The sequence below is a fragment of the Eschrichtius robustus genome, chromosome 10 (assembly GCF_028021215.1).
Source record: "Eschrichtius robustus isolate mEscRob2 chromosome 10, mEscRob2.pri, whole genome shotgun sequence".
Classification (NCBI taxonomy): Eukaryota; Metazoa; Chordata; class Mammalia; order Artiodactyla; family Eschrichtiidae; genus Eschrichtius; species Eschrichtius robustus.
The window spans coordinates 40,858,762-40,883,487 of record NC_090833.1 but is presented as its reverse complement, the minus strand read 5'-3'; the positions used below and the strand labels follow the sequence as shown (position 1 = coordinate 40,883,487).

The 24,726-nt window shown below is 41.5% G+C and overlaps 1 protein-coding gene across 5 annotated transcripts in view; it reads left to right on the top strand.

Moving 5' to 3' along the window:
* The window catches only part of LOC137769946 (transducin-like enhancer protein 4), a 145,301-nt gene that overhangs the window by 105,908 nt on the left and 14,667 nt on the right, over positions 1-24,726 (top strand). For all 5 annotated transcript variants that reach the window (XM_068552144.1, XM_068552142.1, XM_068552145.1 and 2 more), the window contains 6 exons: positions 13,929-14,048; positions 15,071-15,124; positions 15,586-15,738; positions 16,966-17,098; positions 17,470-17,663; positions 18,168-18,244. In XM_068552144.1, coding sequence (XP_068408245.1) covers positions 13,929-14,048; positions 15,071-15,124; positions 15,586-15,738; positions 16,966-17,098; positions 17,470-17,663; positions 18,168-18,244 — 731 coding nt within the window. The remainder of the gene's footprint in view (positions 1-13,928; positions 14,049-15,070; positions 15,125-15,585; positions 15,739-16,965; positions 17,099-17,469; positions 17,664-18,167; positions 18,245-24,726) is intronic.

Here is a 24,726-nt window from a genome sequence, read left to right as displayed (position 1 = left end):
CACACACACATATACACACATATATGTTAATATGAAGTAAGACACTGGGTTATACCTCTACATCTCTCTGAAGTCCATCCTCTTTTCCCCTTCTCCAGCACTCCCTCCAGTCCGAGCCACCAGCATCTCCCCCTGGACCACTGTTTCCCCTCCAAAGCTCTACTAGCTGGCAGGCTCACTTCAGCCCACACTAACAGCACTAGTAAAGCAAGGACACCAAAAATGATGAAAGTTCAGCTTTGATGATCTGATTCAGAATTTTGCTCTTTTAATTTTTATTTATTTATTTGTTTATTTATGGCTGTGTTGGGTCTTCGTTTCTGTGCGAGGGCTTTCTCTAGTTGTGGCAAGCGGGGGCCACTCTTCATCGCGGTGCACGGGCCTCTCACTATCGCGGCCTCTCTTGTTGCGGAGCTCAGGCTCCAGACGCACAGGCTCAGTAGTTGTGGCTCACGGCCCTAGTTGCTCCGCGGCATGTGGGATCTTCCCAGACCGGGGCTCGAACCTGTGTCCCCTGCATTGGCAGGCAAATTCTCAACCACTGCGCCACCAGGGAAGCCCAGAATTTTGCTCTTTTAAATTTAGCATTCATGTGAGGTTTATACTGTACACTTAGTATTGTTTTCATTTTTAATTACCAAGCGTGGAAGTAGGCAACATAATCTTTTCTGCTCTTAAGTGCTTCTAAAAGTCTTAACTCTGACTCTGGCCCCCTCTAACATAGAACTTTTCAAGGATCTCCTGAACAATGTTTAGAACGTGTGTGCCATCTCATTAGTCCCCTTCAAGGGCACTTAGAATAAAACACAGACTTCAGCATGGCCTGCTGGGCCCGCAGAGCCCGGCCCTCCCTCCTCCCAACACGGCCCCTTCACGGGCTCCCTCCCCAGCAGACGCCCAGCCCTTCTGTTCCTTTTCAGGGCCTGTGCACGTGCTCTCCTTGTCTGCAGCAGTGTTCTCCTGGCTGTTCACGTGGTGGGCTCCAGTTCCCACGTCGGCCTGCGTGTCCTCTCTTTGAAGAGGCCGTCCCTGAGCACCTGTCATTAGTCTCAGCATCCGGTTTATCTCCTTTGTAGCATGTTGCCATTTGCACTTAACTATATTACTGATTTATTAATTTCTTAATAATAACTTAATTTACTTTATTTTATGTCCCTTACTTGGAAAGAGTGCTCTCTGAGGACAGGGTCCTCATCCTCACTTTCTGTTGTGATCCAAGTCACTGCCGTAGGGCCCAGCAGGGTGCCTGGCACCTAGTTGGTTCTCGAGTCAGTAGCTGATGGTATTCTGTTATTAACCAGGGGGTTTGTGCTGTGTTCCCACCACCCCGTTAGTCCTCACACCTCACTCACTGTAGAGTTGTTTGTGACGCTCCAGTGAAGTTGGTGTGCATGTCTAGTCTTCACTCTGTTACCCTGACTCAAGGCCATGCTGACACCTTTGGCATGAATTCTACAAATAAGGAAAAAGAGTAGAACATCTGAAGAGGGCACCAAGCCAAGGGGGCAGGTAGGTGCCCAGACTGGAGAATAGGCTGTCTGAAATGTTTGCATCCGGACAAATAGGGTGGCTTTTCCTCAGAATCTGAGGCTTGAGAAACTAACTGCCCATGACCCTCTTTCAAAGGAAGGCAAGAGGAGGCTTGCCCGGATTGGGTTGCTGATAAAGGCTTGGCCTTCGCCCTCTAGGGCAGATTCCAGAAATAAGCGTGAAAGAAAGGGCAGTGTATACCTGCCACTTCTCCTAGTTAGCTCATCTAATCTCTGTTACAATCCTGTGGGACAGATATCCTTGTCACCGTTTTACAGGCATGAAAATTGAGGCCTGGAGGGGTTAAAGTGCTGGAATCACATATGTGTTGGATATGTGTGTGTTGGAGCTGAGACTTGAAACCAGAGCACTCTCACTCTGCAGCCTGTGATTATTTCATCCCCCCACCCCTTCCCTGCAGACTCCACTGCGCTGCAAAACGGTGCCTTATTCCCCTTGTGTCCCCAGTGTCTAGAACAGCCAACACAGAGTAGCCAATCAGCTCAAGTCATAGGATTGCGACGGAGTCGCAACACCAGGCCCTGCTTGCGAAGTCTTTGTTAGCCCTTCTGACAGCGGAGTGAAGCCTCATTCCACCAGCTGGTGTTGAAAGCACTTCTGCTTCCGGTGGAGTCTGGCTGGCTCTGCCCCACTCTCCCTTCCCACTGGAAGGAGGCTCATGGCTGTGTGTTTGAGCAAAGCTTCTCAGTGGCTCAGAGGTCTGTGCCGTGACCTTTGATTAATCCCCTGCTCCTGGATGCTTTCTTGTACACACTAGATTGTGGGATCTTCTGCATCTAGATTCCTGTGCCCTGGATGCTTACAAACCAAAAGACTAGCAGGATGATAGAGTGCTGGCTGTTAGCAGAGGGCTATCCTGAGATGGACTTTGTGTGCTTGTGTGCGTACCCGTGTGAAGAGAGAGGCTGTCAGAGGGGAGACACTCATACCACAGAAGTCGTACCTACACTTTGAGTTATTTTGATCTTCATTCATTCATTCAGCAAAAACTTTACTGTCCTTACGTTTCAAAGTGCAGGATTCTTTCAAGCCATATCTAGTATTAAATAGCAGAAGCATACTAATGAGCTCTAGGGTTCTTCCTTTTTAATACAATAGTGATTGATGGAATGGTATCCCCCTCATTTCTCAGGGTGATGAGGGAGAATATTTTCTTCCGGTATTCAGCATGCTGCTATTACCGCACCATTTAGCTCGATGCCAAATTGCAGTTGGCTCCATTCAGTTCTGTTTACCCAAGTAGCGCTGTAGTGATTAAATGTCACTGGGTACACCGAGTATACAAAAGTAATTAACCTAAAAGGACATGTTAGAATAAGGGTCAACAACCTCCTTAGCCCGTAGTGCGAAGGGGAAGACAGTATTGATAGAGATACTGCTGGTGGGGCAGGGCTGGGTGGTCGGGGAGGAGAAGGGCAGGAGGGAAGCAAGGTCAGCAGGAGCGCACTGCAGCACTCACAGCTGTCAGGGGTGGCAAGCAGAGCTCTGAGACCTTCTCTGTAGTTCCCTTATAATTTAGCTCTCTGACCTCCGATCATTTGAGATGGGGGACAGGCTGGGATTAGACTGTGACCTGAACCCCCTTTCAACATCTCAGCCCCAGTTAGTGGAATGCTGTTTTCCTGTTTAGCCTAGAGTAGTCGCAGCTTAGCTCATGCTTGTTCTTCCAGTATTTTACATATTTGATCAACCCTTGCATCTTTAGACCTAGTTGTCAAATAAAAGCTGCTGCTTGAAATCACTTCTTTGGACGGATTTGAAATTGTGTCTCTGAGTATCTGCGTCTCATTTATTTTTAGTCCTCAGTATACTGAAGTCAGTTTCTTAAACTGACTGATATTAATATGCTTTATGTTGCTTTACGTACTAAAAATTTACATAAAACTCGAGATAGTCATCTTTGACTTAAAAATCAACCAATGTAAAGCTCTTTTTTAAAAAAACAAGTATGCTATCTGCCTGCCCTATATTTGGCTTTTTCTTTCATCACCTGTGTGTGGTGACTTCCTCTCCGGAAAAAAAAAAAGAAATGGGAGTGCTAAGGATTTTTTTCCTTGACCACATAACCTCCTTGGGAGATAAACATTTCAAGGAGATCCCCAGGGATCACTGTTCTCTGAATGAGTGGCCTCAGAAAGAACTGCTGACGCCTGCATTCTTCACTGGTGGGTCTGTGAGGCAGGGTTCATTTAGGTCCTGCCTTTTCAGTGGTCAGACTTTAGTTAAGATTTGTTTCTCCCTGGCTGCAGACAGCTGCTGAGTACATGATGAGAGCCGAGGAAGAGGGGAGCCAGTTGAAAAATGTCTCCCTTATGCTGAAGATGTATCTCTTTTAGAATAAGAAAAATTGGCGGCCTTGATACATTTACAACAACAAATATTTCTTGCTTGCCCACCCAGAGGTCAAACCTGGTGCTGGCCTTGGGGGAGGGGGCCTGTGCCCTTGATTGGTTGGGGAGCAAACAGGGAAAAGGCACCGCCTTTGACCATATTCTCTGCCTGGCACCATTGTGACTTTTGTTTCCATTGTATTTTTTACTCTGCTTCCTCTTGCTGTCTTTTTAACATTGTCCTGAAAATTGTCTTGTCACTACATCAATTTCCAAATTACCACTTTTGAGGGCTGCCCCCCTCCCTCCCTCCTTTGGATGTGCCTGCTGCATGTGCTTGCACACCAGGCCTCCCACCCCCAACTCCAGCTGTTCTTCTGACCATGGCGGGCATCATATGGAGGGCTGAGAACACAAAGAAATACTTAGCCCAAGGGCACACGGCCTTTAAGAGTGTATAATCTCTACTCTCTAGATAGTAAAAATGTTATGGGAACAAGTAAGACGTATACATGAGTATTGATACATGAGCAGATCAAGTTTTGTATTCATTCATTTGTGCAGCAGCCCTTAATTGAGGCAGCAGACCAAGTCTTCGTAGAATTTCTAGTCAAGTAGAAGAGACTAGCAAATAATCAAAATACTGGCCGGGATAGAAATGCTAGGAAGGAAGTAAACAAGGGACTATGGTAGGGATTTACGGGAGGGATCACCTTGGATAGCATCACCGACAAGATCTTTCTGAGAAGGTGGCATTTAAGCAGCTGAGGAATAAAAGGTGAAAAGATGCTAGCTGCTCAGAGGCCAGGGAAGGGCGTTCTTGGCAGAAGCCTGCACTGAGGGGTGAAAGAGTAGGGGGTGTCCAGCGCTCTGAGAAAGAGACTTTCCACTGGATTAGAGAGGGTAGACAGTGTCTGTAAAGTGTCAGATGCTTGTGTTAATTCCTGTTGATTCGTACTGTGACTTCAAGAAATTTTAGACCTGTGTCATCTAATATGGTAGCCAGACACCACATGTGGTTACTGAGCACCAGAAATGTAGCCAGTCCAAATTGAGATGTGCTGTAAGTGTAAAATGCAAACCAGATTTTAAAGACTCAGTACTTAAAAAAAATAAAAATGAAAAAAAATAAAATGTTTCATTAATAATTTTGATATTGATTATACGTTGACACGATACTTTTTGATACATTGGGTTAAGTTAATATACAATTAAAATTCACCTTACCTGTTTCTTTTAAATTTTGTAAAAGTCTGGCTACTAGAAAAAAATTTAAATACATGTATGGCTCACGTTATATTTCAGTTTGTCAGTTCTGTTCTGGAATACAATTCACTTTGATATTTTAATGAATGACAGTAACCAAATTGGCTGAGTGAACACTGAAAAGTGTTTTGCCCTTTTGAGGTGGTATGAAGAAGACCTAGAGTTTGCATTTCTGATTAGCGACATTAAAACTGTTAGGAAGCCTACCTTTAAATTGGTACACTCTTGTTTCCTTCTCTGTTCCTGCTGAATTACCCTCTGATATTGTATAGAGTATACTTGCATACATAATGCATAAGAATATATATGAGGCTCTGTGGAGTTAACGCTCTTGGGGAAAAAAAATGTTTAGCCTTTCAAATAGATTAAAACAGTTTACTGGGAAAAAAATAGCAACACGAAAAGATTTTCTTTTCCAATAAATTTTAATAGTTACTAAAATGAGGGTTCTGGTCCATTAAGCTACAGCTTGCCAAGTCTTAAAGCTGAGTCACTTTTTTCTCTGAGCACCTACCCTACTTCAGCTTCTTTCCAAGCAGCTGTTAGAAGTATGTTGATATTTTGATTCAAGAACAGAGCACAGCACAAGAATGAGTCTAAAGCCAATTCACCCTTCCCAGAAAATGCAGGAAGGAAAATTTTGCCAGCCGCTTTCCCCCCATTTGTTTGTAGGGCAGTCAGCCTCAGTGTACCACATCTGATGTGTCAGTAAGACTTAGTAACATTGATTATATTTGTTAGTAAGACTTAGTAACATTGATTATAAGGCATTAGGAGAATGAATGATTTAGGATATATTTTATAGGTACTATACTGAAAAAAAAAAATCTCGGAAGAAGGTGGCCGGTGCATGTGACTATAATTTACATAGTGTCTGCATATAAGATTTATAGAATCTGTAGAAATGAGGGGAAGGAAATTCTGGGTGGAGGACAAATGCACATAGGAATGTTAGGTCTTGCAAACTTTGAGGATATTCATTGGACTGAAGGGCATGAAGTGACTTTGGGGTGATTAGACAGTTTAAAAGATATATAAGTGACTTCTGTGCAATATTTGTGTGCACTTGGTAATTTTTATTACAGTTTCTGGGGGACTGTTCATACTATGTCGTCTCTGATGATCAGGAGTGAGGCTACTTGGTTAATTCAGCCTGTGCTTTGGGCTGTCTCCATCAGTGGTCATGGGATGTACTTGGCCCCCTCATCCCCCTAGTTGGTTCCTCATGTGACCCACACTTTGGACCACATGCAGACTGTGGCTGTCAAGAGAGGAAGCTCAGGTGCCTGTATAAGAAGCAAACCTGTACCTTTAGTGTCAAAGCATCGTGCTCCCGCAGCTTAGCTTGCCAGCTAAAGGAGCTGTATTTAATGAAATTTCTGGGGTGGAGCCAACAGCTTTATTCCAGGAAGAGGAAATAACAGTCAAGAAACCTCAAGAGGACATTAAGATAATGTTCTAATTTAAAATCAATTTTATTGATACCTTATAAATTATTATGGCATTTTTTCCTGACCAAGTAATAGATAGCACTGAAGCGTTGGAAGCAAAACATGAATGACTAAATATTGAAGTGCTGTAGATTCTACTGCATGAAGGAAAAAAAATATGTAGGACTTTTGTGTATTCTAAGTATATTTAACTCACGGAGCCCTACTGGAGGGCAAGGGGGTATATTTCATTCATCTCTGTATTTCGTACTTAGTGGGTACGTATCCGTAAGTGGACTAAGATTATGTCATGTTTTCCACATGAGCCAAAGAGGTAAAGCTCTTCATGATGCTCCAGACTGTTCTTCACAACACGCACTCTCCTCTAATCCTCACAGCCACCTACTAAGGAAGTACTCCTGTTGTCCTCGACACCCACTGGAGAAATGGAAGCTTGGAGAGGTTCATTAACTTGTCCAAGGTCACACAGCAGATGGTACAGACTGGTCTCGAACCCATAGCTGTTTGACTCGGGTACCCATAGCATGACCATTGTAGATACTTCGTCTCTCCTTAATCATTCCTCTGGTTTGATAGAATTTTGATTACTATCTGCAAAAGAAATTTATCTTGGGGCTTCCCTGGTGGCGCAGTGGTTGAGGGTCTGCCTGCCAGTGCAGGGGACATGGGTTCGAGCCCTGGTCTGGGAGGATCCCACATGCCGCGGAGCAGCTGGGCCCGTGAGCCACAATTACTGAGCCTGCGCGTCTGATGCCTGTGCTCCACAACGAGAGGCCGCGATAGTGAGAGGCCCGCGCACCGTGATGAAGAGTGGCCCCCGCTTGCCGCAACTAGAGAAAGCCCTCGCACAGAAACGAAGACCCAACACAGCCATAAATAAATAAATTAATTAATTAAAAAAAAAAAAAAAGAAATTTATCTTGAACTGAGTTTTTCTTACCCAGAGAGAAGCAGAAAGACAAAGACGACAACAGACCATTTTAAAGAACATGTTGTTCACAAAATGTTATAGAAGGTGAAACATTTATTAAGAACAGACTCATTACTTTATATGGAGATTATATTAAATATTGTTTTATCAAGGGCAGGCCTTCAGAAAGTCCCAGTCATTTTTGAAGGTGAATTTTGATTTATGTTAATTTGAAAAAAGCAAGTTCTGTGAGGATTTATATACAGATTGTGTTTTTAATGACTTCCTTAATCAAGCAGGTTATTTTAAAAAAAAAAAAAGGTCTTACTGTAACGAGCAGTAAACTGACAACCAGTGACTGGCTCAGAGCCCTACCATGTTCAGGCTTTTCACCACCAGCATGCTATAAATTTTAAGCTAATTTACATAAATTTGCATGTGTTATGAGTCAGTATGTAAGACGTGTGCATTTTGACAAAATAATTTTCATTTTAAAATTTTTATACTTAATTTTCCCCAATTGAGGATTATTTTCTCCATCTCTCCTGGTTATTTCCTTATAAATGAGATAATAAATGTTAAAATGTTTTATTATAAAAAGAGCTCTGTGAACAGGAATATAAACATTTTATGTAATGCTATACAATAAAACCTTAATCAGAAATGCTCTGGGATATGGTATGGTTAGTTTTGTATAGAAGTTTATTCACGATATTACCTTTCCTTCACAACTTGTTGAAAGTGTTTTACAACCGTGAAATGCCCTGAGGACTAATGACTGTAATTGAGTCCGGGTGACTCAGGATGGTAGGGCCCTCCGCTTGGAAGGAGGAGTGGGCTGGGTCCCTGGCTGATCTCCAGCAGTACCTTGGCCTTTCTGTATTCGAGAAAGTCACCAATATCTGTTCCTCTTCTAGATATCACTCTTTTGCAGAGGAAATGATGATTGAGGACTTTGATTATGGCATCAATAAAAGAGCCTACAGGGCTCTTGGGCCTGCCTTCTCTGTCTTCCCTGCCCCAACTGCCATAAACAAAGTCCCCCTGAATTGTCCCTGACCCAAACTAATTCCTGTACTGAAAGAACTACAGTTAAGAGTAGCAGTGTATTCATCTTCTAAAGTGGGCTGGTTTTGAGGGTGAAGAGACCTGGACAACAGGTGTGAAGTGGGGACAATCCGGGACTTGCAGTCACCCTGGCCAGATTTTCGTGGTGCCCTTCCCTGTCCTTATCCTCTTTATCTGTTTGAAAGTGGATTTACCCTTTGGTGCCAGGTAGATGGGGTGTCTGAAGGCCGCAGCTGATGAGCAATGAGTTTTAGAGTTCTTGATCATGGTTGTCCACTCGACCTTTATAGCATATTCTTGCCGTTTGGGATCTTGTAAGTGGGCAGGGACATCGGAGCACTGCACCTGTGCCAGTGGAAAGCAGAGTTAGTTTGGTGTGCATTTGAAATCAAATTAGAAAGTCCAGCGTGGAGGTGGTATTTATAGTCTTGCCTGCAGTATTGAACCAAAACCTTATTGTAATTGTTGAAAGATGTGTTTTGGTAATAGCAGCCTATTGGAACCATTATTATGGATTATCTGCATATCTATGCTGAGGGGCAGTGCTACCCAAACACCTAGAATAGTCCTTATGTGAGGCTTAAAATAGAAGATCCACACTAGCTCTGTAAGTAAATAGTGTGCCGCACACAGTCACAGGGCTGAGTTGCTTTTGCTGGGGCTCAGTTGTTTGCCAAGGGCTGTGCCTTATGCTTTATGTGGCTTCTTTCACTTAGCCCTCAGAGCAGCCTGGTTGACGGAGTGGGTGGGGTGTTGTTGACTGCAGACTCCAGACTGATTGAGACTGAGCAACATCCTCAAGGCTACAGGGATATTAAGTGGAAGATTTTTAACCCAGGCAGTCTGGACTCCAGAGAGATGCTCTTGCCTGCTAGTAAAACCTGTGCTACCTGTTATTATAATTAGGTGATTGTAACAGCACTGCCTCTTTTGGGGCGGGAGAATGCTTTATGGAGCTCTTTCTCATACCTGGTCATCTTTGATCTTGAGGTGGCAGAGGAGTCACAGCAAAGGGGACGGTGGGGTCACCCGTTTAGATTGCTGGAGGGCTTTGGTGTGACATCAGTAAAGGGTCTTACAGGGCTTTAAGCCTGCCTTCTCCATCCTCCCCACCTCCACTGCCATAAATAAACTCCCCCTGAGTGTCCCTGACCCAAACTAATGCCTGTACTGAATGAATTACTGTTAGAGTAGCAGTTTTGCAGCTGACTTAAACAGTAGCCTTAGTAAAGTCCAGGTTGGATTTCAAACTAGGATCTAGAATTTTTCTCATTTTGAGATAACATGATTTATAATGTTAGGAATTAACTGACTTTAAAGCTTATCTTTTATTATCAAAGCAATTAGGATTTCCATATAAGATTCATAAAGATATATTATTTTTTTCTTATTTTCGCTCTGTTTCCCTCCTCTTTATCTTTTATTAGACATCTACCTTGTTTTTTCAATATCCCAATATGTGTTTATTTTTTAAAAATACAGAACTTTTTGTTTTTTAATTCTAGGTTATTACTTTATTTTTGAGAGGTTTTTACTAACAATTCACATTTAAGGTATTTTGCCCTTTCCACATCGGCCACCGCTTTCTGATTGTGACTCTTTGTTCATAACTAATTTGCTAGTATATTTACATGATCAAACTGTAATGAGAAAGATTTATGTTTGATGTTTCTAAGTCTGTAGATTTCTAAGGAGTAATAATGCAGCTCCAGTAAGTTTCTTATGTAATTAAGTTAGGGAAATATCTAACCTAGCTAAGCTTTTAAAATAACAGTAGAGAAATAAAAAGTAAGCTTTTCTTGTAAAAGCGTGACTTTGTCTTCATCAGTATTTCATTCCTCCCGTTCGCATGTCTAGCAAAGATCCAAATGGCCTTCCAGTGGCAGAATGGTGGACTTGTAAGATTCATGATGAGAGTCCGTGCCAAGTCCAATTTGATTCTAGAGCAATTATGTTATTAGAACATTGCTGATTGCCCCAGTGCCTGTTGTGCAGCTTAACCTTTAAATGCTAGTGATAATTAACTACTTGATCATTCTACCAGGAAACTCCAACATGCAACTCTGTTCTGCAGTAAAATTCACAAATAAAATACTGTCCACAGTGCCTGAAACAGCCGGCTTAAAAAAAAAAAAAAAAAAAGCTCTTTGTACATGTGTGCCAATTAATAAGCATTACCATTCAGTATTAAGTTTTAAGAAAGTATTTTGTCATCGTTTAAAAATCAGTTTTCCTGACTTCGTCCCAGCTTACCCTTCCCCCTTGACATATACACACTACCAGATGTAAAATAGATAGCTAGTGGGAAGCAGCTGCATAGCACAGGGAGATCAGCTCGGTGCTTTGTGACCACCTAGAGGGGTGGGATAGGGAGGGTGGGAGGGAGGGAGACGCAAGAGGGAAGAGATATGGGGATATATGTATATGTATAACTGATTCACTTTGTTATAAAGCAGAAACTGACACACCATTGTAAAGCAATTGTACTCCAATAAAGATGTTAAAAAAAAATCAGTTTTCCTTTTTGACAGAGTGAAAATAATGTTAAGTGTGTAGTATCAGTAATCATACACATGTACACACAGTTTTTCTTCTTTTTGTAAAATATCACAGTAGTAGGATGAAGGCATGTAGAAGTAGGTAGAGGATTAAGGTGAAGAAGGGGGCAGAGCTGCCAAGTTGCCAGATCCAAGGGGTGCCACGCCTCAGATCCTACTCTAGTGAACGGTTTCCTGTGGATTTGTTTGGCCAAGAGGCCCTCTGAAAAGGAATGTTATCACATGAATTTTGGATTAAGATTGAGGAGTGCTGAGGGGTTGTTCAGTCATTTAAGTTCGAAAAAAATTCTTGGCAGTTCTGTGCCACTCACTGCGCTGGGTGGGTGCCCCCGCCCCCAGGAACCCACAGCCTGGAGTGGGAAGCACCTTGTAAACAAACAGCTATCAATTGATTGGGAGCGCTCCACTCATTGGGTGAACAAAATGTTAAGGGAACAAAGAGTGATTAATTCTGCCTGACAGTGTCTGAGAGAGCTTTGAACAGTGACGTTTAGAGCTGGTTCTTAAGAATGGTGAGGGAGGATTTCAAAAGGAAGATACTGAGGGAAAGGGCATTCTTGAAAGCCAGGAAAAAAGGCTGCCAATGCAATGAAAATAGATGGCGCACCAGGGAGCAACAAGCTCAGAGCTCTGAGACAAGGCCCAGGCCCTGGATTGGGGCAGGGAGTGAAGGGCTCTGGAAAACAGCTATACTCAGAAGTTTGGTCTTTTTTCCTATGGACGACGGGACACCATTTGTCATTTTTAAGGAAGGGTGAGAATCTCTGTTTGGGAAACGAATCCCAGAAATGTGGAGGATAGACTGGAGAGGGGAGAAACTAGATACAGGCTCTGGCATTAAGTATGTTAGGTAGTAGCTCACAGATGGTGTTTGTGTGCATGATTTCAAAGAGGTAATGGTTGTAAAAACCTGATTGCCTTGGGTCATGGTAGGAAAGCAAAGCAGAAGCATTGAATCAAGTCTTATGGCTTGGGAATGAGGATTGGAACTCAGCGGACATATATGAAAGTCAAGAAGCAATCAATCCACTTTTTAAAATTGTTTGGCTTCTAGTGTTTTGCTTCTGTCTTCAGCCTTAATGAATAATGCCTGCCATCTTTTCTGCCACCAAACGTAAGAGTGTATGTTTGAGTAGGGATAGTTAGAGGGCTTGGTGCCTACATTTAAGGGACTGATACAGGAAGGAAGGGTTTAGGGTTTTCCAGCCTCTATCAATGGGAACTCACTGATCCTTCTCAGTCTTCCTCCTCCTCCAAACTCCCACCCTGTACCCCTGCCTTTGGAGCTAGTGGAGGAGTTGCCGTCACCACAGCTGATCACTAGGGGGTGATCTTTTGGTAGCCATACCGACACAGGGGTGGAAAAAAGACTTAATTATTGCTAACAGACTAATAAAGTAAAGAAAAAAAAGTACAAGGAGTAAATTTTATGTAAGATGAGTAAAGTTATAAATGAGGAAAAGCTTTACTGAACAGTTTTCTGAATTGATTTGGATGCCAGGCAAAGATTCTGGTGGTGATTCTTTGTTCTTGCTAGAACTTTTTTCCCATATCTCCAAGTTTCCTTGCCTTTGCCCTCCAAGATCAGCCCTTTCCCACCCCAACTGGGTTAATCTAGTACTCGGGAGTGCTGCCCTGGTGCCCCCCTGAGGGACTTGGCTCTGCAGGCCTTCAGTTCACCCTCAACAGGTTAGGCCTGCACTCAGCCCTGCTCCCTCTCCTTATACCTCCCCTTTATTTTAGAGCTTCTCCTTGGCCTGTGTGGGACTGAGTCACTAGCCAATCCTTGAAGTTAGTTACAGTTTTTATCAGTGCTTTCTTCTTCATCTATGGTTTTAAGCTGTCATATCATCTCAGTGTGCCCAGTAACCACCTAACCTCGATGGCAGACTCATTCTCTGTGCTTCAGAGAATTTCTCTGTCACTGGTGTTTGTTTTCTGTGTGTGGTACTCCTCCAGCTGAGAGCTCTTTAGAAGAGCAGAGATGACAGACATGGCCTGAGCCCAAACAGATCACCCCCAACTGTGATTCCAAGAAGGAGGGACCATCTTTCTATTCCCTGGTCCTAATGGGGTTCCTGGATTTCCAGAGGTTAAAGAAAAGAGCAGATCATGGAAACTCTAGGAGTCAGAAAAATAATAAAGTGCATTTTTGTAGGTGTGGTTTTGTTGTTGTCGTGTTGTTGTTCTTTTACCTGCCACTCTGCATCTCCCAGGCCCTTAAGTTGCGGGACTAAAGCAAAATTCTGTAAGCATGACCTTTGTGTCACCATATTTGGGTGCTAAAATCCCCAAGGAGTACCTCTCTTTTTTCACTGAAGAATTAGTAATTATCTCTCAAGGTGGACTCTGATTTATTCAGTTTCTCTATAGAGGCTTGAAATACTGGCTTCTCATCAGCTGGCAAATTAGGGCTGGGCGGGGGGCTGCCTTTTCTTTCTCCTCTTTCTCTTGTATCTGCTTCCTTTCTCGATAAAATATAAACTTCTCCTTTAGACCAAACCGCCTCTGCCTTTTGCGTTTAACCTATTCCCTGCCTCCTCTTTTTATTCCTCTGCTCCCTCTGTCCCATCTCTACTTCTTCTGTCTTGTTCTTTCCTTCTTCCCCTTTTCTTTTTTCTCTATACCTTTGTTCTCATCTTCCTTTCACCTCCTCCCCTCTCTCCTGTCTCCTCTTAACAGCTCTGAGTGTGTGCTAAAGAATGAAAAGGAGATAAAGTCTCAAGTGATTAAAAAAAATGACATTGTTGAATGGCTGGTCATCTCTCAGTCCCGCTTCCCTTTCTAATTCCAGAGCTCTTCGGTATCCCCGTCAGCCAGTTTCCGAGGTGCTGAGAAGCACAGAAACTCCACAGACTACTCCTCTGATAGCAAAAAGCAGAAAACTGAAGAAAAGGAGATCGCAGCTCGTTATGTAGGTTCACTCACCTTTGCTTTGGGGGAGGCAGTTTACCTTGCTTTTTGATCAGCGGCCTTTTTACCGTCTTACTATTACCAACCAAAACTAGAACACAAGATAACAACATCCTAGGAGAGAAAAATAGTTATTGCAGTTCTAGCTGTGTCTCAAGTGGCTGGCTGAAGGTCTGTGTTTGCAAGTGAATGCACATGTGTCTGTGAGCCGCAGAACAGTGCTTTATCCTGCAACTGATAGAAGACTTGTGTTCCATATTATTTCTATTAGATGTATTTGCTTCCCTCCATAAATTTCAAGGTGGTCGAATTTTCTGTGGCCAGCTAGAAATGTTAAGGAAAAAGGTGAAATCACAGACAACCTGTTAAAATGTCTAGATGACCTCCTGTGCTGAGGAATGTAGCACGTTTTGTGGAATATAACTTGCAGAAACATCCAGATGTGTCCCTAGCATGAGTTGAAGCTCATTTTCCTTCGGTGGCTGGTTCTTCAGATCACACAGTGAAGGGGGCAAGTGGGATGGGGCTCACTGGTGTGGAGGCAGGCCGACTCCACCCCGCTTCCTCTGGTGGTGCCCTGCAAGACTGCAGGCCTGGAAGGAAGCTGAGAACTTGAAATTGCATGTGAAACCTCCCAGTTTAAAAATTGTGGCTCTTTATCTGTCTTTGAAAGACACTGACAGAACAAATCCCACCCTTCTGTAGGCTGGATTGTGTAGCGTGGGCCTGCCAGTTGGCACCTGATACTAGAGTAATAAGCCATAAGCTTCAGTTTTTTGAACTACAGTGGAATCGTCCTGTGTTTCCTATTACCTACCTCGTAACATCGTCATGAAGATTAAAGAACACAGTTCATTGTGGAGTGTTTAGCACTGTTTGGTGCAGTTCATTTTTATAAAATGTGAGGAGTTAATGACTCTGGACTTACCTAGGGTAAACCTGGCTGCCTTTTTTTTTTTTCTTCTTCTTCTTTTTCTTTTTTTGGCTGGGGGAGGAGATAATGCTTCTCAATTGTCAATGCAGGACAGCGATGGTGAGAAGAGTGATGACAACTTGGTGGTTGACGTTTCCAATGAGGTATGTTTGTGGCTCATTTGACTTCCTGCTCTTAACCAGTTATAACAATGATTAGTGTCCCAACAATTAGTATCCACAATGTTTCCTTAATTTCTGAAGGGGCCCACGTTTTATTTACCTGAAAAATTTATATTACTGATCCTTTTTTATTGCTACTCTACTCTATGAAGTGCAAATGTGTTGTTACCACCATGAATGCACACCCCTTGGCAAGTGACCTGCAAATTTGTAGAGTTTTGATTTTTGTTTCTGTTTTAAATAAGTACTATAAATTTTGTAGGATTTTCATTGACCTCTATACTGAATATTTTCTTCAGCAACTTGATGAGTCTTATGATCTATTCCAGAACATTTTTTGCTTCTAAGCTGTTGAAGACTTTTGGCTAGAAACGTCCACACCAAGTACTCTGGCACTGTGAATGCGCTGTGCTGCATTTGATACCCTTGATGTTCCTTTGTAGGATCCATCCTCACCTCGAGGGAGCCCTGCACATTCCCCAAGAGAGAATGGCCTGGACAAGACACGCCTTCTCAAGAAAGATGCCCCCATCAGTCCAGCCTCGATCGCGTCATCCAGCAGTACTCCTTCCTCCAAATCCAAAGAACTTAGCCTTGTAAGCAGTTCCTCACCATCTTTCTTAGCGTTGCCCGTTTCCAGATGGTTAGGTTAAATTATTTTTAAAATTTTGTATTTTCCACATTTTTCCATAGGACTTTTACCACCAAGCATATGTGTATGTTCAGTATTCAAGTTGAACTGACAAAAGTACTTTTGGAACAGAGGGGGTTCACTGACTTTGTTGGTGATGGATGTTTGTTTTGTGAGCCTTTTTGCAAGGATAGGGGAGGGGCATGAGGAAATTGAGTGAAACAAGTCTCAGCGAAGATGAAGAAATATATACTAGGGTTACAGAGATGGTTTTGTCACCTGTGGTTTATGGTAAATTTAGTTTTTGGCTTGGATGTGATTTTGTTGCTAGCTTTGTTGGAATTAACAAGCTATATATGATTGTAATAATTTTCCCTTCCTATCTAAAAAGTAATCTGTCATTTATAAAAATCTACCTTGACTCACACCACAAATCAGAAATGCACAAATAAAACTGCTTGCAAGTCAGGGTAATCTCCCCATACCCCCTTCTTCTGTGGCTGTGTAATTAATTGCATTTTTATGTAGTGTGCCTTCCTTTTTCCTCACCAGTTGTGTCCTTGTTAACATAGCATTAAAAAAAAAAAAAAAAAAGACGAATTCCGTTTTCAAATAACCTTTTGAATTCACAGCTGAGGGAAAGAAAATTCCTCAGTTTGTCTGCAGTTTTGGAGAATGTGTCTGGCATAGGGCTAGATTAAGTTTTTTTCTGTCGTTTTCTCTTGGCCTTCCGGCCTTGTAATGGCAGCTCCTCTGTGCTGATCTCTGTGATGATTCAGGCTTGGATCTTTTTTAATGGGACCTGTTAACCAGGGGAGCCTCTTGTGGCATGAACAATCCATCAGGAACCCAACTCAAACCACTCAGTATTAAAGCAACCAGCAAGTGGCCAGTCACATCAGGACGTCATGATTTGTCAGCGTCTGTCTAACTCAGACCAGTTTCCTGGAAATGGTCTACTGTGCCCCAAATTCAGCTTTGATTTATGTCCTCTTGAACATTGGTTTTGTGGTCTCAGGAAACACTTTTTGTTTCTTTGATAGCTCTTTTTAACTAATGACAATAGAGGCCCATGCTGAAGAATCTTTTCCATTTCTCTTTCCTTTTCTTTTACCTTACCTTTTCAAAGGTTTAACATAATTGTTAAAATTGTGTTCTAATTAGCAGTGTATTCCATTACATCTCTTGTTAGAATGAAAAATCTACCACTCCTGTGTCGAAGTCCAATACCCCCACTCCACGAAGTGATGCACCCACCCCAGGCAGTAATTCCACTCCCGGATTGAGGCCTGTCCCCGGAAAACCTCCAGGAGTCGACCCCTTGGGTTAGTGAGAAAAAAGTTTCTCTACATATTTATGCTTCCTGTTTTTAAAGAAATCAAAGCAATTTAAAGAGTGTAATACATTAAGAGTACTAATGACCAGCATTGACTGGCTGTAAGTTCTTTAATCCAAATCAAGCGCCTGGCACTTACCATGTCTGACACATAGTAGGTGTTCAATAAAATAAGAGGAAGACATGAACCCTGATGAAGGCTTGAATGACTTTTGAGAATATTAAAATAAGCTTATTTGAACTATGTATCCTACTTTTTAACATACGTAAGAGTGTGTTGCTTCTGATATTCATTATACTTCATTATTGTCTCATGTGTGTATCATTGGTTTTTCTTCTTCCTTCCATTTGGGTCTGTAGCCTCAAGCCTAAGGACCCCAATGGCAGTACCTTGTCCGTATCCGACCCCTTTTGGGATCGTGCCTCACGCTGGGATGAATGGGGAGCTGACCAGCCCCGGAGCTGCCTACGCGGGGCTGCACAACATCTCCCCGCAGATGAGCGCGGCCGCGGCCGCCGCAGCCGCAGCTGCGGCCTACGGGAGATCGCCAGTGGTATGTTTGTGCGCTTTTACAGCATAAAAGTGTTCCAGAGCTCAGATGGTTGCCACACGTATTTTTTTTTTTTTAAGGAAGTTTATGAAATTTGAGGGATTTATAGAGGGACCTGTGTGTATTTATAAATTAAACTGCGTGTAATCATATTGTGAGATTCATTTTCTTTCGTGAGGTGAGGGAATTCCTTTATGTTCCTTTTTTAAAAGAAATTTTTAAACCTACAGAAGTAGAGCAAATAATATAGTAAATATAGTGAACCCTTCATTTCCATCATGAGCTTCAATAATAATACTGTTTTTTTCATGTTTGTTCCACCCCCAAGTATGTTACCATGAAATCATGAACATCCTATCATTTCATCAATCAGTACTTGTGTATTTATCTCTAAAATCACATTTTTAAAGCATCTATTCTCCTAGAATTTGGAAAGATACTGAGTAGGATGCAATGAGTTGATGTAACCATGTTTGTTTTTGTTGTCTTGCTTGGGAAAAATTTTAGGTTGGATTTGATCCACACCATCACATGCGTGTGCCAGCAATACCTCCAAACCTGACAGGCATTCCAGGAGGAAAACCGTGAGTACCTGCCTCTGTGCTTTGTGCTCACTGTGTGTCTGGGCCCTCACTGGCCCTTTGGACTCTGAGCACTGCTAGACAGTGTTGCCAAGTGCCTGCGGCTTGTGGGGTGGTTTTGTTTCTGTTTTTTGCAAAGTATTTTTCATTTTCTCTTAGCACAAGGGAAGACCTGGTAATGAGGTGGGGTTTTGTATTTTCAATTTAAAATCTCAGGCTTCTAATATGGAAATGCAAATTGCTGAGGCATCTCCAGCAGTCAGGTCTTCTCTACATCTGTTACTGATTTCAAGGCAATTCTTTTTGTTGCCTTGGAAAGAAGTCGTCTTATGTGCAAACCTAGATGCTCAAACTTTGAGCATGTTAGGAAAAGACGTGCCAAACTTCAGAGGCTGAAAAGAAAGAAGTGTGGTCTTACGCTCATTTGTGTTTCTGGAAAAGGTGGCTTGCTCAGTTGGCTTCTTGTCCTGTAAGCTGGGTATTTGGAGCCTCTGTTTTCATGACCCCCTGGAGCTATGAAGGCAAGACAGACACATCAGTTGTTCCAGCCTCTTCTTGTACGTTCTAACCTCTCCCCATATGTCATTCCTCATCCTGCATTTTAACCCAGTGCACCTTTCTGTTACTACCTGTGCACAGTTCTCTTGGCTCTTTGGCTTCATCTTCACAATTGGTGCTCACAATTTATGCTTGTTCAGTGAATGAAGACATGTGCCAGTCTCTCCCTTCACTGACCTCCCATTGCTTATTTATTCACTGCTGTACACTCAGGCACTTAGTTGTCACCCTGTTGTTTCCTGTGTGTCTTCTTTATTCCGCATGTTGCTGGCTCCACAGTGTTAAACATCCCTGACCTTGACCCTTCCTTCACTTTCCACCTGATAGATCATGTTCTTGGCCCTTCCTTCTGTAACTTCCCTACACACTCTACCCTAAACTTCCCTGTTGCATCAAACACAGTGCGGGCTCAGTAAGTATTTGACAGATTAATAAGGGAGGCAAGGCAAATTAGACTTTGAGTTCCTTGAGAGTTGAAGGTATAAATATCAATTACTGTAAAATTCCGTGCACTTGTGTGTGTTCTGCAAACACTTGTTGACTGACAAGTCTTGTTGACCAAGAACCCTGGTGTACTTGAAGGTGAAAGTTTGGTCTGTTTCAAGCAGTGACTAAATAACAAGGCCATAGGATTCATCAAATAAACTGAATACCTACAAGTACCATATGAACCTGTGGGGATGGAGAGGTTCCTTGAGGGAAGCGGTATCATCCCGTTTTCAGGTACTGTAGAGTTACCACTTAGTTAACCGGCAGTTGCACCCAGAACTATAGTGTAACCACTACCAGATGAGGTGGTGCTTCTCGTCTCTGCTGCTGCCCAGAGGCCCCGAGGGGTGAAAGTGTGTTAGGTGTATCTAAAGAAACACCAACAGTCTCAGTGTGGGGATTGGGCCAGTTGAACCACTGTAAAATCACAGCTGGTCTGATTCAGGAGGCACTTCGGAGCCTTGAGCTGGACTCCCTTCCTTCCCCCAGTCTTGACACATAGCATTATAAAATTGTTGAGATCCTTTTGGGAGGAAGGTTGATGGGTTTCAGGATGGCTGAGGAATTTTTTTTTTTTTTTTAATTTTTAAATTTTATTTATTTTTTTATACAGCAGGTTCTTATTAGTCATCCGTTTTATGCACATCAGTGTATACATGTCAATCCCAATCTCCCAATTCATCCCACCACCACCACCACCCACCACCACTTTCCCCACTTGGTGTCCATACGTTTGTTCTCTACATCTGTGCCTCTATTTCTGCCCTGCACACCGGTTCATCTGTACCATTTTTGTAGGTTGCACGTGTATGCGTTAATATACGATATTTGTTTTTCACTTTCTGACTTACTTCACTCTGTATGACACTCTCTAGATCCATCCACGTCTCTGCAAATGACCCAATTTTGTTCCTTTTTATGGCTGAGTAATATTCCATTGTATATATGTACCACATTTTCTTTATCCATTCGTCTGTCGATGGGCATTTAGCTTGCTTCCATGACCTGGCTATTGTAAATAGTGCTGCAGTGAACATTGGGGTGCATGTGTCTTTTTGAATTATGGTTTTCTCTCAGTATAAGCCGAGTAGTGGGATTGCTGGGTCATATGGTACTTCTATTTTTAGTTTTTTAAGGAACCTCCATACTGTTCTCCATAGTGGCTGTATCAATTTCATTCCCACCCACCATGAAAGAGGGTTCCCTTTTCTCCACACCCTCTCCAGCATTTGTTGTTTATAGATTTTCTGATGATGCCCATTCTAACTGGTGTGAGGTGATACCTCATTATAGTTTTGATTTGCATTTCTCTAATAATTAGTGATGTTGAGCAGCTTTTCATGTGCTTCTTGGCCACCTGTATGTCTTCTTTGGAGAAATGTCTATTTCGGTTTTCTGCCCATTTTTTGATTGGGTTGTTTGTTTTTTTAATATTGAGCTGCATGAGCTGTTTATATATTTTGGAGATTAATCCTTTGTCCGTTGATTCGTTTCCAAATATTTTCTCCCATTCTGAGGGTTGTCTTTTGGTCTTGTTTATGGTTTCCTTTGCTGTGCAAAAGCTTTTAAGTTTCATTAGATCCCATTTGTTTAGTTTTGTTTTTATTTCCATTACTCTAGGAGGTGGATCAAAAAAGATCTTGCTGTGATTTATGTCAAAGAGTGTTCTTCCTATGTTTTCCTCTAGGAGTTTTATAGTGTCCAGTCTTACATTTAGGTCTCGAGTCCATTTTGAGTTTATTTTTGTGTATGGTGTTAAGGAGTGTTCTAATTTCATTCTTTTACATGTAGCTGCCCAATTTTCCCAGCACCACTTATTGAAGAGGCTGTCTTTTCTCCATTGTGTATTCTTGCCTCCTTTTTCAAAAATAAGGTGACCATATGTGCATGGGTTTATCTCTGGGCTTTCTGTCCTGTTCCATTGATATATATTTCTGTTTTTGTGCCAGTACCATATTGTCTTCATTACTGTAGCTTTGTAGTACAGTCTGAAGTCAGGGAGTCTGATTTCTCCAGCTACGTTTTTTTCCCTCAAGACTGCTTTGGCTATTCAGGGTCTTTTGTGTCTCGATACAAATTTTAAGATTTTTTTGTTCTACTTCTGTAAAAAAATGCCATTGGTAATTTGATAGGGATTGCATTGAATCTGTAGATTGCTTTGCGTAGTATAGTCATTTTCACAATATTGATTCTTCCAATCCAAGAACAGGTATGTCTCTCCATCTGTTGGTATCACCTTTAATTTCTTTCATCAGCGTCTTATAGTTTTCTGCATACAGGTCTTCTGTCTCCCTAGGTAGGTTTATTCCTAGGTATTTTATTCTTTTTGTTGCAGTGGTAAATGGGAGTGCTTCCGTAATTTCTCTTTCAGATTTTTCATCATTAGTGTATAGGAATGCAAGAGATTTCTGTGCATTAATTTTGTATCCTGCAACTTTACCAAATTCATTGATTAGCTCTAGTAGTTTTCTGGTAGCATCTTTAGGATTCTCTATGTATAGCATCATGTCATCTGCAAACAGTGACAGTTTTACTTCCTCTTTTCCAATTTGTATTCCTTTTATTTCTTTTTCTTCTCTGATTGCCGTGGCTAGGACTTCCAAAACTGTGTTGAATAATAGTGGTGAGAGTGGACATCCTTGTCTTGTTCCTGATCTTAGAGGAAATGCTTTCAGTTTTTCACCATTGAGAATGATGTTTGCTGTGGGTTTGTCGTATATGGCCTTTATTTTGTTGAGGTAGGTTCCCTCTCTGCCCACTTTCTGGACAGTTTTTATCATAAATGGGTGTAGAATTTTCTCAAAAGTTTTTTCTGCATCTATTGAGATGATCATATGGTTTTTCTTCTTCAGTTTGTTAATATGGTGTATCACATTGATTGATTTGCATATATTGAAGAATCCTTGCATCCCTGGGATAAATCCCACTTGATCATGGTATATAATCCTTTTAATGTGTTGTTGGATTCTGTTTGCTAGTATTTTGTTGAGGATTTTTACATCTATATTCATCAGTGATATTGGTCTATAATTTTCTTTTTTTGTAGTATCTTTGTCTGGTTTTGGTATCAGGGTGATGGTGGCCTCACAGAATGAGTTTGAGAGTATTCCTTCCTCTGCAATTTTTTGGAAGAGTTTGAGAAGGATGGGTGTTAGCTCTTCTCTAAATGTTTGATAGAATTCACCTGTGAAGCCGTCTGGTCCTGGACTTTTGTTTGTTGGAAGATTTTTAATCACAGTTTCAATTTCATTACTTGTGATTGGTCTGTTCATATTTTCTATTTCTTACTGGTTCAGTCTTGGAAGGTTGTACCTTTCTAAGAATTTGTCCATTTCTTCCAGGTTATCCATTTTATTGGCATAGAGTTGCTTGTAATAGTCTCTTAAGATTCTTTGTATTTCTGTGGTTTCTGTTGTAATTTCTCCTTTTTCATTTCTAGTTTTATTGATTTGAGTCCTCTCCCTCTTTTTCTTGATGAGTCTGGCTAATGGTTTATCAATTTTGTTTATCTTCTCAAAGAACCAGCTTTTAGTTTTATTGATCTTTGCTATTGTTTTCTTTGTTTCTATTTCATTTATTTCCTCTCTGATCTTTATGATTTCTTTCCTTCTACTAACTTTGGGCTTTCTTTGTTCTTCTTTCTCTAGTTCCTTTAGGTGTAAGGTTGGATTGTTTATTTGAGATTTTTCCTGTTTCTTGAGGTAGGCTTGTATTGCTCTAAACTTCCCTCTTAGAACTGCTTTTGCCGCGTCCCATAGGTTTTGGATCGTTGTGTTTTCGTTGTCATTTGTCTCTAGGTATTTTTTGATTTCCTCTTTGATTTCTTCAGTGATCTCTTGGTTATTTAGTAACGTTTTGTTTAGCCTCCATGTGTTTGTGTTCTTTACGTTTTTTTCCCTGTAATTGATTTCTAATCTCATAGTGTTGTGGTCAGAAAAGATGCTTGATATGATTTCAGTTTTCTTAAATTTACTGAGGCTTGATTTGTGACCCAAGATGTGATCTATCCTGGAGAATGTTCCATGCGCCCTTGAGAAGAAAGTGTAATCTGCTGTTTTTGGATGGAATGTCCTATAAATATCAATGAAATCTATCTGGTCTATTGTGTCATTTAAAGCTTCTGTTTCTTTATTAATTTTCTGTTTGGATGATCTGTCCATTGGTGTGAATGAGGTGTTAAAGTCCCCCACTATTATTGTGTTACTGTCAATTTCCTCTTTTATAGCCATTAGCAGTTGCTTTATGTATTGAGGTGCTCCTATGTTGGGTGCATATATATTTATAATTGTTATATCTTCTTTTTGGATTGATCCCTTGATCATTATGTAGTGTCCTTCCTTGTCTCTTGTAACATTCTTTATTTTAAAGTTTATTTTATCTGATATGAATATTGCTACTCCAGCTTTCTTTTGATTTCCATTTGCATGGAATATGTTTTCCCTCCACTCACTTTCAGTCTTTATGTGTCCCTAGGCCTGAAGTGGGTCTCTTGTAGACAGCATATATACAGGTCTTGTTTTTGTATCCATTCAGTGAGCCTGTGTCTTTTGTTTGGAGCATCTAATCCATTCACGATTAAGGTAATTATCGATATGTATGTTCCTATTATCATTTTGTTAATTGTTATGGGCTTGTTTTTGTAGGTCCTTTTCTTCTCTTGTGTTCCCCACTTAGAGAAGTTCCTTTAGCATTTGTTGCAGAGCTGGTTTGGTGGTGCTGAATTCTCTTAGCTTTTGCTTGTCTGTAAAGCTTTTGATTTCTCTGTCGAATCTGAGTGAGATCCTTGCAGGGTAATTTTGGTTGTAGGTTCTTCCCTTTCATCACTTTAAATATATCATGCCACTCCCTTCTGGCTTGTAGAGTTTCTGCTGAGAAATCAGCTGTTAACCATATGGGAGTTTCCTTGTATGTTACTTGTTGTTTTTCCCTTGTTGCTTTCAATAATTTTTCTTTGTTTTTTATTTTTGTCAGTTTGATTACTGTGTGTCTCGGCATGTTTCTCCTTGGGTTTATCCTGCCTGGGACTGTCTGTGCTTCCTGGACTTGGGTGGCTATTTCCTTTCCCATGTCGGGGAAGTTTTCGACTATAATCTCTTCAGATATTTTCTCTGGTCCTTTCTCTCTCTCTTCTCCTCCTGGGACCCCTATAATGTGAATGTTGTTACATTTAATGTTGTCCCAGAGGTCTCTTAGGCTGTCTTTATTTCCTTGCATTCTTTGTTCTTTATTCTGTTCTACAGCAGTGAATTCCACTATTCTGTCTTCCACGTCACTTATCCGTTCTTCTGCCTCAGTTATTCTGCTGTTGATTCCTTCTAGTGTATTTTTCATTTCAGTTACTGTATTGTTTATCCCTGTTTGTTTGCTCTTTAATTCTTCTAGGTGTTTGTTCTTCAATTCTTCTAGGTCTTTGTTAAATGTTTCTTGCATCTTTTCGA